The sequence below is a fragment of the Elephantulus edwardii genome, unplaced genomic scaffold, assembly GCF_000299155.1.
Source record: "Elephantulus edwardii isolate Elephantulus edwardi_28Jun2011 unplaced genomic scaffold, EleEdw1.0 scaffold00307, whole genome shotgun sequence".
Lineage (NCBI taxonomy): Eukaryota > Metazoa > Chordata > Mammalia > Macroscelidea > Macroscelididae > Elephantulus > Elephantulus edwardii.
This window is the reverse complement of record NW_006400057.1, coordinates 493,628-508,293: the sequence shown is the minus strand read 5'-3', so window position 1 is coordinate 508,293 and position 14,666 is coordinate 493,628. Positions and strand designations below refer to the sequence as shown.

General features: G+C 43.7%; 1 protein-coding gene across 1 annotated transcript in view; it reads right to left on the bottom strand.

The window, feature by feature from the left end:
• The window catches only part of GREB1L (growth regulation by estrogen in breast cancer-like), a 166,649-nt gene that overhangs the window by 26,681 nt on the left and 125,302 nt on the right, over window positions 1-14,666 (bottom strand). Inside the window, exons 16-17 of the mRNA XM_006901059.1 lie at window positions 10,590-10,723; window positions 6,046-6,385 (exon numbers count right to left, since the gene is read on the bottom strand). Of these exons, the coding sequence (XP_006901121.1) occupies window positions 6,046-6,385; window positions 10,590-10,723 (474 nt within the window). The remainder of the gene's footprint in view (window positions 1-6,045; window positions 6,386-10,589; window positions 10,724-14,666) is intronic.

The window sequence follows — 14,666 nt, the reverse complement described above, 5'->3', positions numbered from 1 at the left end:
AATTATTATTAAATTTTATTAGTTTTAATGAACATTTAGAGAGATTTTGGGTTCTCATTCATTCATTGTTGCACTGTGCACACTCTTAGAACAGCTGCAATTGTGAATAACTCAGAAAAGAACCACAAAAAAAATTCCACCAAGACTAACATTTTCGCCAAGGAAATCATGAACGTTAGCCATTCTTGAGAACTCCTTTTATTAATTACAGAAATAACCAACTCAAATAAATTACTGGGTTAGAGCTTTCCAAGAGTCTGACTGAAGCATCCTAAAATAAAATAAAAAAACTTTATGTATGCATGTGTGTGTATACAAATATATATACACATATAGATTTTTAAGAAATGGGATGTTAATCTTGAAGATGCAACTTGTCAGAAAGATTTTAAAGATGAGAAAAGTTCTTTACTAACATTCAACTTTGAGTATATATTTTCATGTCAAAGGGAACCATATCACCAACTGATTTAAGGTAAACAATTTCAGAAGCAGAAATTGGATTTCTTAAGAGTCTTTACATTCATCTCTTGTTATCCTTGATGTCTGAATTTCCCCAGTGTATTTCAACTCCCAGGAACAATCCTCAGATCATGGCTCTACCAGTAATGAGATCATGTTACAATAGGATAATAGAGAATATATTTTTACCACATGAGCAAGCGTATTTTAAAGCATGACTTTGACACATTCATTCTTACAGATTCCTAGGTGATTCTTAGATGTTGTTGTTGTTATGTGCCGTCGAGTCGTTCGCGACTTATAGCGACCCTATGCACAACCGCCCTAAACCCTGCTCTATCCTGCGCCAACCATACCGCCTCTGACACACCCATCCCGATTACCCCAGTCACCGAATCAATCCATCTCATAGAGGGTCTTCCCCTCCTGCGCTGTCCCTCCACCCTCCCAAGCATGATGTCCCTCTCCAAGGACCCGTCCCTCCTGGCAACATGTCCACAGTATGACAGACGCTGTCCCAGAATCCTTGCCTCCAAGGAGTAGCTTGGTTTAATCCTCTCCAAGATGAATCTGTTTGTTTTCCTGGAAGTCCATGGTACATTCAGTACCCTTCTCCAGCACCACAGCTCAAAAGCATCCACTCTCCTTCTGTCCTCCCTAGTCATGGTCCAACTCTCTGATGCATAACAAGCGATTGCAAATACCATGGCCTGTATCAGGCGCACCTTAGTCTCCAGAGAGACATCTCTGCATACAACTGTTCTTTCTGCTCAGCTCATGGCTGTTGAGTTTGAGCCAACTTTAGCTGACCCTCCAGAGGGTTTTTGGAGGCTACAAATGGCATAGAGAAATTGCCCTTCCTTCTTCTGAGAAGTCACAGGTGGATTGAACCTGTTACCTTAATGTTAGCAGCGTTAACTCCTCAAGGACTATGCTAACTCTTATCACTTATCAAATAAACAAATAAGTTAAACAGTAGCTAAGTTTTGGTTGGGTTTTTCCTTCTTTATGTGTACATAAAGTTCACCTGGAGATATTGTTTACCTATAGATTTTGATTCAGTATATCTGGAGTAGTGGTTGTTTATGCCATCGAATCAGAACCAACCCATAGCCAACCCTCTAGTAGGTTTTCAGAGGCAGGAAATCACACCGGAGCAGACCACCCAGCTGTCTCTTATGACCAGGTGATGGATTCAAACCATGTGCCTTTGGGATTGCAGCATAGCTTTTAACCACTGTGCCACCAGAGCTATTCTTGGGCTGGAAATAACTGGGGTGGAAAGGTAAATTCTCACTGAGGAGTGGGTACGTGGGATGGTGTGGGGGCCAAACCATGATGAACCAGTCTTAAGTCTTGTTTAGAAGACACTAATAAACAAATACCACTTTCAGTTTTAAGAAATCAGAGCTGGACGAAGCCACTCTCAAGTGCTTTTTCATCACAGTGTTTCTTTTGACAACTGATGTCTGAAATGAATTCTTGTATGGGTCCTCAGGTGACTGTCCTGCAGACAAGCACTGCTGCTGTCAGGTGCCATCAAGCTCAGTATGACTCATAGTGACTCTACGAATATCAGAGCTGAACCCCGTCCTATCTTGTGCCATCCTTATCATCTTGACATTCCTGAGCCCACTACTGCAGTCACCGTGTCAATCCATCTCATCCAAGGTCCTCCTCTCATCTGCTGAGAGCTTCACATCCCGGAAGAATTTACTCGGATTTAAATGATGTATCTTTGTCGCACAGGAAGCTCTGGTTTCCTCGTGGTAAGGAGTTGCACTGCCAACTTAGAAGCACATGGTTCAGACTGACCAACTGCTCCTCACTCAGGACAAAGATGTGTAATCTCTTCCTGTGTGATTTACTGCCTCCAAAAAGCTGCTGGAGGGTCAGCTAAGGTTTAGTTCCAACTCGATGGTATATAACAACAACAACAACAACAACATCCTTTCCAAATGTTTGTCCTCACTCAAGACTTCACTTCTCCTTCTCATTGCCATCAAGTCAGTTCCAACTCATAGGTGACCCTCCAGAGGGGCCATAAATCACATGAGAGGAGATTACCTATTTTTCTCACAAGGAATGACTGGTGGATTCAAACCACCAGAAACACACAGACATTGAGGTAGCACCTCAACTCCTTACTAATGACACCACTAGTGATCAGTAATATCCAATACAGGAGAGTTAGGAACAAACAGGCAACCTCAGGGAAGAAGAGGCTACTCAAGACTAGAGATTAAAGACATTACTCATACACTAAGGAAATAGATTCTTAGTACTTAAGGAATTGAAAGGTGAACCAGACAATCTGGCAGCAAGTTTGTTTAGGGATGATCTCATCTTTTACTCTCATATAAATAAGAGGATGTAAATGATAGTTGACACAGCCCAGTGGTTCTGGGAATACAGAACTCCTTCATGTGTAGTTGGTACTTGGCAATCACTAACGGGAAAGGAAGGAGATATAACTGCTTTGAGAAGCAGCTGCTTGAGACACACGTGGATACAACTCTGGGTCTTTGTCACACATCCTCCAAATGTGTGTGGCTCAAATGCCTTTGAAAAGCCCTGCAGGTGATTCTGACATGGCAGCAGTCAGGTTAAGAACCTTATGTCTGACTGTGGTTTTCCAACTCTGACCCTGCTGGGCGCCCTTGTTTGGTTCAGATTCTGAAGCTCCTACGCACAGCAAAGCGGACGGCCGTCTAAGTCCTCACAGTCCGTCCCTGGCCTGAGGCTGGTGCTGCAGTCACTGAATCCATGCATCTCACTGTGGGAATTCCTCTTCTTTCTGACTCTGCCAAGCCTGATGTCCTTCTTCAGGGACTGGTCCTTTCTGATACCAGACCCAAACTACTTGAGAAGACATCTTACTGTCCTCATTACAAAGGACTGTACTTCTTCTAAGAGAGATCTGTTTGCTCTTGCGGCCCATGTTGCTGTTGTTAGGTGCCATCTAGTAAACTATGATGCACAGTGACCTGTGAACAACAGAACTGAACCCTGCCCTATCCTGCACCGTCCTCCCCATCCCTAACATGCTCGAGCCACTGCTCCAGTCACGGTGTGGATCCATTGTGTTGAGAGTCCACCACACTCGATAACTTTTGTCAACACCATAATTCAAAGGCGTAAGTTCTGCAAGCTCATCCTTAACCAGCTTTCTCATGCATGTAACACAACTGAAAATACCATGGCACAGGCCAGGTGCACCTTAGTCTTCACAGTGACCTCTTTGCTGTTAGACATTTTTACAGAACATGTGCCCAGTCCATTACATTGTTTGTTATTTAAACCCTACAGAACATTGCTCTGCTCTGACACACACCAACTCACTGAGGGACTCACTGAGGCAACTGGTTTTTATTTATGCTGACTTAGTGATGACTGGAATTTCTGAAGGGTCTGATCAAGAGACGGAATACTCTCTAAGTAGCTGTAACTAAATCAGAGCCAATGAGGACTAAGAGAAGACGCTGCAGTCTCACGTCCTTTTAGATGGTCTCCTGGCACCCAGCAGTGCTAATTATCTGCTTTTCCCAATTCTTCATCCACTGCTCTTTGCTGCCAAGTTGATTCTGATTCAATGAGGACTCAATAGTGGAACTCCGTGGACACTCTGCATGGACATACAGAGGAGGACTGCCGTGATCTGTGGAAACAGTCACATCTTCCTCCCAGGGAACAAATGGTGAGTTCAGATCACTGACTTTTCAGTTAACAGCTGAGGTCTTGACTACTGCACTACCAGGGCTCCTTCCTTCAGCTATTAGCATTATTCAAATCATCCAAGTCTTATGTCCTGATAAGTTACACTGTGAGAAAGGCTTCAGGAATCATGTTTGCTATTTAGCCTAAGAATTCCACTTTGAGGGGATCTATGACTAACATTTAACACTGACTCTTTATGTAACTATATGAAATATAGGTTGAGCATCACTCAAGCCTGGTATTTTTAATTGCTTCCTGTGCATCTGAAATTTGGACAATGAGTAAGGAAAACTGAAGAAGAATCAATGTCTATGAATTGTGTTGGAGAGTGCTGAATATATAGACCATGTACTGCCAAAAAACCCAAACAAATTGATCTTGAAGAAAGTGCAACTGACTTGTTCCTCAGAGGCAAAGCTGGTGAAACTTTGTCTCACTTACTTTGAACATATAGTCAGGAGGGGCTGGTGACTGGAAAAAGATATCATGTTGGGCAGGGTGGAGGGTCAGAGGAAGAGATGAAGACCCTCAAAAAAGATGGACCGACAGAGCGACTCTAACAACGGACAGGAGCACTGGGAAGATGGCTCAGGATAGGAATGATATAGATCTGCAGTTCATAGGGTTGCTATGAGTGGTATTTGACCTGATGGCATCTAACAACAACAACATATGAAATGTGAATGTTAAAACTTCCACTAAATATAAGTGTTTCTGTTTTAGAACAAATGTATCTACTCTAGTTGCTTATTGAACCAAGATGGTTTGTTTGCATTTTAGATTATTAGAATTAGGTTAGCTGATAAAATATAATAGAAATGGTTTCTATTTGCCAAATACTTTTTGAACACAAAGTTGTAATCCCCAGATAAGAATTCTTGTGTCATAGCCTGACGTTGTCATTTTGCTAATTTCATCCAGGGTAAAAAGGCAATTTCCCCCAGACTACATGTAGTTTTTTTTCATAAAATTTATGCAGAACTAGAGTTTTTTTTTTTTTAAACCCTCAATCAACTCATTACTTAGTGGACAGGTAGCAGATACCTTGTTGGTTTAGTTCAGACATAAACATCTTAAGAAACACTTTCTAGTGTCTAGGGCACCATGGATTATAAAACACTCCACAAAACAAAACAAAACAAAACAAAACAAAAACTCAGCGGTGTGTAAGGCAGGAAGTCAGGGTTAGTTGACTCAGGAATTCTACTCCCTGTCCACGCCTGACAGGAGGGGGATGTAGAAGTCTGTGGTCACCATGGTGCAAGGGGCCAGCGAAGGACTCTACTGATCATGCACTCTCAACACCTATACCAGCTGTCTGCACATGGTTCAGCCTAGCCAAGGCCTTGAGGCCGAGTGCCAAACAGCTCCAGAGAAAGCACAAACTGTGGAGCAGTCCACATGCAAGAGGGCTGGGGATTGTTCTACACGAATACTGAGAACAGAATATTTTACCCACTTTAGACATGAGCTGATAAGAAGCTAGAGACAGAAAAGAAATCATGAATTGATAATATTGAAAGGAGTAGGTCACAGAGGCCTGGGGGGAAAACTTACCTTTTTTTTTTACCTCCTGAGCAAACAGAGGGCCATGCACTAGATGGATCTAGAATGATCAGTAAACACGGGTTCAACCTAGGCAACTGGGTGCACGTGCTAGAGGGGCGCTTGAGAGAATGTTTACAAGCAGATTCCTAGTAAGATGGTGAGTGCCTGCCTTACTTACTTTAACCTTCAGATTGTCATGGAGATCAAATTCACACATGTGCAAAGATCTATTATACCCAGACATCTGACCCACCTCGGAAGAGTCCCTAAAAACCAGACTCATGGCATCTGGAAGGAGAAATTTTGCACACTGCTAACCTTTAATCGTGCCACAAAGTGAGCTGCGATGCTGAGCTCGGAGGCCGGGTTGCCAAGGACGATCTCGAAGCGGTACTGTAGGCCCAGCTTGTCGCGCACCTCCTGCAGCTGCTCCTTGGCCAGCATGGCCAGCTGCACCGAGGGCACCCGGATGAGGAGCATGGGCCCCTTCCCGCTCTTGTTCTTCCCTGGAGAGCTGATGAGGTCATCCATAATGCTGAGCGTCTCTGGGGTGCTGTGGTCTCGGAGGGTGGCCACCGTGGTGAGCGCCATCAGGGCCTCGGAGTACTGCTGGATGAGGAGGTAGCAGCGGATGGCCATGCTGTGCAGCCGGGGGTACCTGCAACAGGATAAGGGGGTCAGCACTCAGACGAGGACTGTGCAGTGAGGATGTGGGGGAGCAGGGCGCGAAGGGACTGTCACACAGTGGGGCAGCTCTAGAACAAGATCCCACATCACAGAAAGGACAAGCTCAACTTCTAAACCTCCTGCGGTAGGTACAACTTAAAGAGCTGTAGGGATGGCCTCAGCTGGGAACCTACTAGAAACACAAACTCTCAGCCCCTCTCAGCCCAGGCCCACTGAACCAGAGTCTGGAGTTCAACAAGATCCCAGGAAACATGCACACGCATTAAATTCTAAGCAGCTTCAGTCTCCTTAGGTTAACTGTTGACTGTCACAATGGATCCTTTTACTGTGTGGTGTGAAGACACTGTTTTAGAATCCTGGTGTTCTCAGGTTCAGTCGGTCAGTCACTGCGATGGCATCAGAAACTGACTCATCACTGACCTTCCAGCAGGTTTTCAGAGACCATAATCCACACAGGAGGAGACGGCTCACCTCTTTCCTGTGGAGCAGATGGCACATTTGAACTGTCTGCTTTTGGGTTGGCAATGCGACTTCTTACCCACCTAAGGCCACCTGAGCTCCCAGGTGTCAGATTAGTTCTGGTATTTCACTGAGATAATGAATGTCATGTCTGAGGAGAATGAGGCATAAAAGGTATAACTGATAATACTAGTTTGAAGTCAGCCCTCTTAAAAAAAAAAGCCACTGCCATCGAGTTGGGTCCAAGCCTCCAGCTCTGGGTGGTCTAGAGTGCACTGCAGCCTCAAACATACAGTTTGAATTCCCCAGGTGTTTTGCTGGAGAAAGATGGGCAATCTCGCATGCAATTTACTGCCTCTGAAAACCCGTTGGAAGGTTAGCTGTGGGTTGGTTCTGACTCCAGGGAACTCAACAATAAACTGCACTTGAGGACACTGCCCATCTTGCTCGTGCGAAGCAGTGGGTTGATCTGAACCGCCAGAGAGGGGCTGCGCTGTGGACTGGCCACTAGAGAAACATCTGAGGATTACTGGCATAAATGGGATAATTGATATTACTAATTTCAGGGCATTCCCATGAGACAACTAATTTTTCACCTTCCCATGAAGCATTCTTGGTGCTGGAAGAAACGTGGAGCTGACTGGAGAAATAGTACCCCCTAGTGGTGTGCCCTATCACCTGCAACCCAGCTTCCTGCCTTGAGCGATGTGGGGGTCCCTGCAGGGCAACCTGCAAACCAGCTTCTCCTCATGCCAGCATGCGGGCCACCACTTCTCCACTGGCCTAATGCAGGTAAAGGGAGAATTTCTTTTCAAATTAGTGATTGTCTACAATTACAGAGGGACTGGCTAGCTTACAGAGATCGAGACCTACAGCGTAATAAAAAGAGTATGAACAGACAAAACAGCTCCACTTTTAAACATGAAAGAAATAAATTTAAAAAATGGGTGCTGACAAAAGGAGGTCCCTGGCTGACTCAGCCTCCTGTGGATTCTGGTGGGATGGGGCCTCGTCTGTGGACTCTCCTTTAAGCTCGCCAGCCTATGACACACACAGCCTGCCAGCAGCTGAGGGAGGAGGCCCAGGCGTTTCACTGTTATGTTCACTGATAATTCTATTTACAGAGAGACAACTGGGGCACTGCCCTTTCAAGAGCAGCCCAGGGTCAGACACCCATAGAGGCCATCTGGAAGATAACATGGTTCTGTTATATTTTTGAGCTGGGAGGCACCTAGATGCCCTGGAATCTAACCATTTCCCTCTTAGAGAAGAAAGCCTGGGCTGAGACTCAGCTGAGAGACAGAGATGGATCGAGGTTTTAGTCAAGTCTCTGCCTCTTCAATGTCAAGCTGGGGGAAGTGCTGACATCTTTCGGTACAATCAATCCTGGGCCAGTCCCTTCAGGCATTCAATAAATTATTGCTATTATTAGCCTGAGGTGATTTGCCTTGGAAGAACAAGGCACAGATTCTTCACATCTAAGCTTAGTGGTTTTTTTTGCTGGGTTACTGGGAAACCCAAACCTAGATTAAATGGCACCTTTAACACACAGGCCCTGGTGATGGAGAAGGCTAAATGTTGGGCTGTTAAGGAAAATATCGGTGCTCTGAACCCACCAGCTGCAGAAAGATGTCACCGTCTGACTCCCTGAGGACTTTTAGCCTTGGAACTGTCTGGGGAAGTCCTGTAGAGGCACTGAGCTCAGAATATTTTAATTTTATGATATGGAAGAACAATAGATTTAGAAAGGAACAGTTTCCCCAATCTGTTATTCCTGCATTCAGCTGTAGTTGTAGTTTATTATACACATTGTAACACATGCTAACAGGATTATACTTTAAAATGCCAGTTATCAAATGCTAAGTGATGTTACTGTAGTGAGAAGGGTAGACAAGTAGGTCGACCTGTAATTGACTGTGAGCAATAGTTGAGAGATGAGTGATGTTACTGTAAAGAAGGATAAATTCAAAGCTAAGATTTGTAATAGTGAGAATTGTTGTTGTTGTTATGTGCTGTTGAGTCGTTTGCGATTCATAGCAATCCTATGTACAACAGGAGTAAACTCTGCCCTGTCCTGTGCCAATCGCACCGTCTCCGATATACCCATCCCGAATTACCCCAGTCACTGAATCAATCCACCTCATAGAGGGCCTTCCCCTCCTGCGCTGTCCCTCCACTCTACCAAGCATGATGTCCCTCTCCAAGGACCGGTCCCTTCTTACAACATATGTTAGAAAGTAAGTTAGATGGAGCCTCAGAATCCTTGCCTCCAAGGAGCCGCCGGTTTGACCCTTTCTAGGATGAATCTGTTTGTTTTCCTAGCAGTCCATGGTACCCTCAATACTCTTCTTCAGCACCACAGCTCAAAGGCATCAATTCTCTTTCTATCCTCCTTAGAATATATATCATAAAACAGTATAAATACTTCTCTCACTGAAAGATCAAACATACATACTGCAGGGTGGGTGGAAGCTGGGGGGGGCAAACATGTCTAATTGTCTAATGCTGTTAAGTATACTGTTGTTATGAGCCATGGTGTTGGAACCGACCCATAGCAGAACCTCCAGCAGGTTTTCAGAAGCAATAAGTAACACAGAATTGCCCATCCTTTGGGATTGCAGTGCAGCATCTTACCACTAGGCCACGAAAGCTCGTTAAGTATAACCAGCTGATTCCAGCTAACAGTGACTGACAACTTTACTCAATTCACTGCTGCCGAGTTGGAACCAACTCCTAACTGACCGTCAGTGGGTTTCCAAGGCTGTAGATGGCCTGGGAGGAGACTGTCCATCTTCCTTCCACAGAGTCACTGGTGGATTTGAACCACCAGAGGCATAGCCTTTGAGTTAGCAGTGCCACTCCTCATGGATTACATCACCAGAGCAAGGTTAGAGTTCTAATCCCCACCTACCTAACCACCGAGTCAACGATTCAATGTCCAAGAGGAAAAAACAGGAATGCTCAATGCCCTTTACGCTTCCAAAGTTTGATCTGTTGTTGTGGTTGGCTGTCATCAAGTTGATTATGACTCATAGAAACCCGAAGAACAACTGGGGTCCTATCCTGTGCCATCCTGAACTTAACCATGCCCTATCCTGCGCCATCCTGATCTTAACCATGCCCTATCCTGCGCCATACTGAGGGGAAAAAAAGATGGTCGAGAAGACAGAAGGGTCATGATCATGAGGTCAGGACCTGGAGGAGAAGTCCTAAGAGTTGAACTAAAAAAGTGAGCATTCCTTCATTCTTTCCTGTCTACACTCCATATTCTTGCAGAGTCAAGTCTAATTTTCAGGAAGTCATCTGAGGGCACTTCCTGCAGTAGCTACAGAAGAAACTGGAGAAGTCCAGGGTGCTGGGGGCAGGTGGGGAGAAGATGAGCAGACCTCCTAAGAACAGGCTTCGATAAGCAAAGCCCACCCAGCCCCTGTACTCTCCCGGCGGCACTAGTGATGCGGGACTAGGATACAGTTTCCAATGTAAACTATGTAAAGTGACAGTTCCCATTTTTGCCACCATTTTTCCTTGGTTGATCTTGGATGACTAAACTCACATGAGTAAAGGTCATCTTAGGAAAGGCTATTTTCACTCTGCCTTTGCAAGCATCATTTGCATAGCGCAGTTTATCAGACTCCCTGTGATATTGGCCCACAATGCTCCTGGCTACATGAGCCAGGCAGGCAGAGATGAGGATAAGGTGGAAGGTTCTTATTTACCTCTCCAGGAGTGTATTCACCATTTTTTCAAAAGTCTCATCACATCTCAGGAGTGGGCTGGTAACTCCCCACTGGAGAGACTTGCTGTACTCATTCAAGCCAAAGTATAGCTTCTCCTCCGAGCCCATGTCCTCCTGTGTTGAAAGAGAAGAAAACTCAGTGAACACAGTATGCAGCATGGCTTGTTTCCTCAGGAGAAAATACAGTGTGTGATGCTGTCGTTTTGAAGGTAAAATGAAACTGCATACTTAGATAACCTGATGTCAATTCTAAAACCACTTCTGTGGAATATGGGGAGCATCTGGTGGTACAAGTGGTTATCGTGCACTCCTGGATGTTTTCAACATTACTGCTCTCTGCTGCGAACCAAAGATCAGTGGTTTGAATGCACTGGAAATTTCCAATGACCTCCTGAAAACGTTACAGCGCATAACTTCACCCTCGCACATGGGAGGTTGCAATGAGTTAGAATCAACCAATCAGCAACTGGTTAGTTAGCGAAGGTCTACTTGCTTTCTCAAGGTAGATGAGAACTATACATCAAGATACATAGAATGTCTGCAGCAATGGATTCCAGCCTATCAGAGAGTTGAAGATGGCAGAGGAGAGGGCCAGGTTCAGATTTGCTGGTACAGGGTTACTATCAGTCATAGTTGACTCAAAAGCACCCAACAACAACAACAACATATGTATTGTTGGCTTCTTCTTTTACCCATATATTTTTTGAGGATCAGCATTTTTTTTTTAGGACAAGCATGATTTCAAGATCAGATGGTTTCAACTCTACAAAGTGTTCTATGCCAACATTTACAATACACAATAATTTCTGTGCATTGCCAAACTCAAAAGCTTTTCTGTTACAAGAAAGTTTCATTTTTCTAACTCCATTAAATGATAATTAACCAAGATCAGACAAATTGTGAGATAATATCAAGGGCAGCATACATGGAAAAAAATCCCCACCAACCACTGTCCCAAAGATCATTAACAAGACAAGTAAAGGAAAATAAACATAAAAATATAAGACTCAGAAGAGACTCTCAAACTTGCTCTTTAACACAAACTAGCTATACAGAAAGGAAGAGATGATGAAGTAAAAAAGCTGAACAGAGGATTTCAATGGGTGACATGAGAAGACAGAGTAAGTAGTAGAATGATAAAATGTGCAAAGACCCAGATAACCAGGACAGAATAATATGTATGACATTTCTCAAGTTGAAAGAATGGAAGAAAAGAATTGAAGGCTCAAGTTGCAGTAGTGAAACACTCTCTGGGCAAATAGTGAATGATGCAGGAAACGTCAAAAGAAGATGGAAGGAACACAGACCACAAACGAACTGCTGTTCAACTAGTTCAGGTGGAAGTGAATGATGAGGAATGACACTGGAAGGACAAACCCAAGTCATACTGGAGGCACTGGCAAAACACAAGACTACATGGACAAACGGAATACCAACTGAGATCTCTCAACAGAGAGACGCAGTACTGGACATGCTCACACTCATCCACATCAAGAAATCGGGAAGATGGTGAATGCTGCTGCTATGAACATTGGTACACAAATCTCTGTGTCTCAGTTCTCATTTTCTCAGAGTATATTCCAAATAGTGGAATAGCTGGGTCATATGGAATTTCTATGTTCAGCTTTTTGAGGAAGTGCCAAACTGCCTTCCAGAATGGATTGAGAAGTTATGATAAATTCACACAATAAACACTATGCAGCAGGCAGAAGCAATAACTTTGTAAATTATTACCTAACTTGGGAGGGCCTGGAAAGCATTATGCTGAGTGAACTAACTCAGTCCCACAAGGATAAATATTGTATAAGACCATTATTGTAGAATGAGTATAAGGATCCAGGAGGGGTGGGAGAGGCAGAGGGATGTGAAGGTACAGGGGGAAGGGAGGATTAATCATTAGGTTGTACAATTTGATGGGTGGGGGGGAAGAGGGAAATAAAAAAAATTGTTTGAATTTGTATTTTGTAAATAAACTAGTAGAGAGAGAGAGAGGGAAAAAAAAAAAAGAAATTGGGAAGATAGTTACCTGGCCAACCAATGGCAAGAGGTTAGTATTTGTGCACATTCCAAAGAAAAGTAATACAACATTATGTGACAATTATGGAAAACCGCCGTACTCAAGTAAAACTTTGTAAAATTCCCCCCAACGCCCACATAAGGAAAAAAATGGTTAAAGCAGTAAATTACAGTGAAGTTCCAAAAAGTCAAACTATATTCTCGAGAGGATGTGGAATGGGAGATTTCACTACTGATGTTAGACAAAATTTGGTTGAAAGCAGAGGATATGGTAGAGACAGATTTTTACTTGTGTTTTACTACTAAGCAAAGACATTCAACTGTGTGGATCATAACAGAACCTTAGTAAGATTATGAAGAATGAGAATTCCAGAATATTTAACTATGCTCATGTAGAAACTGTACACAGACAAAGAGCCAGGTGTTCAAAGACAACAAAGGGCTACTGGATGGTTTTCAATGAAGAAGAGTGCGCCTCAGTGCTGGGTCCTCTCGGCTGACTCATTCATTCAGGATACTGAGGAAAGAAGCAGCTGGGCTACAGGAGAAGGACTTGACCTCAGGACAAGGGGGAAGTGAACTAACAACCTGCACTAGCAGAAGCCACAGCCTTGTCTGTGCAAAGCGAAGATTTGAAGTGTTTACTGACGAAGATAAAAATCAAATTACAGCTTCTATGTTACACCGCAGGATAAAGAAAACAAGAAGTCTCACCACTGGACCAATAAGCAACACAATGATAAACTGAAAAGATTAGTTATCAAGATTTTCATCTTACTTGGACCAATACTTAGGCATGTATTGTTGTTGCTAGGTGCTGCTGAATTTGCTCCAACTAATAGCGACTCTTTGAACCACAGAATAAATGCTGCCCGATCCTGTGCCAGCCTCGTGGCCCTCCTGCGCGTAAGCCCATCGCTGTAGTCACTGCATCTATCTTGCGGAAGCTCTTCCTCTCTTCACTCTTTATTTTTCTAAGCTCAATGTCCTTTTACAGGCACTGGTCCTTTCTCAGAAACAAATAACAGGGACAAACTCCTTGTGAAGTCTAAGGAACACTGGCTGGCTGGACTGCTTCCAAGACAGTTTTGTTTGTTATTTTGTCAGTCCTTGCAATCTTCTTCACTAGCTTTATGTTTTGAAGGCATTAACTCTTTGATCTTCCTTATTTCATCATCCAACTTCCACATACATATGAAGCAACTGGAAATACCCCAGCTTGGGTCTGGTTCACCCTGGTCTTTGAAGTGGAATCTTTGCTCTTTAGTACTTGAAGGAGATCCTTGGCAGCAGATTTGTCCATCAAAATAGTAGCCAAGAAATCAGAGACATATTACACTGGGCAAAGCTACAAAAAAATCTCTTGAAAGTGTTAAAAAGCAAAGGCATCACTTTGGGAATGTGGGTGGAATTGTACACCACCCAAGCAATGGTATTTTCAATTGCTCATATGCATGTGAAAGTGGACAGTAAGCAAAGAAGAATTAAGAAGAATTGACACATATAATGACAGTGTTGATGAAGAATATTAAATATACTATAAAGAGCCAGAAGAATGAGGAAGTTTGTCTTGGAAGAAGTTTGATCTTCCTGAAAAGTGGAGTATTAGACTTCTAGTGAGGACGGTGAGACTTCATCTCATGTACTTTGGACATGTTATCTGCATGGATCAAACTCTGAAGAAGTGCATCATGGTTGATAAAGTCGTCGTTGTTGTTGTTGTGTACCCTCAAGTTGAAATCAACTCATAGCTGACCCTCCAGAAGGTTTTCAGAGGCAGTAAATTGCACAGGAGGAGACTGCCCATCTTTTTTTCCTGCAGAGCAACTAGTGGATTTGAACCATATGCCGTTGGGCTGACTGTACAACTCCTTACCACCATCAGAGCTTCCTTGACAAAGCAGAAGGTCAGTGAAAAACAGAGGGCTCTCAGTGAGCTGGACTGACCCAGCTCTGTACAATGGGTTCATACGCAGGGTTTGTGAGGATGGTATGAGATTGGACAGTGTTCCTACTACACTGCCGTTCCTACTACACTGCC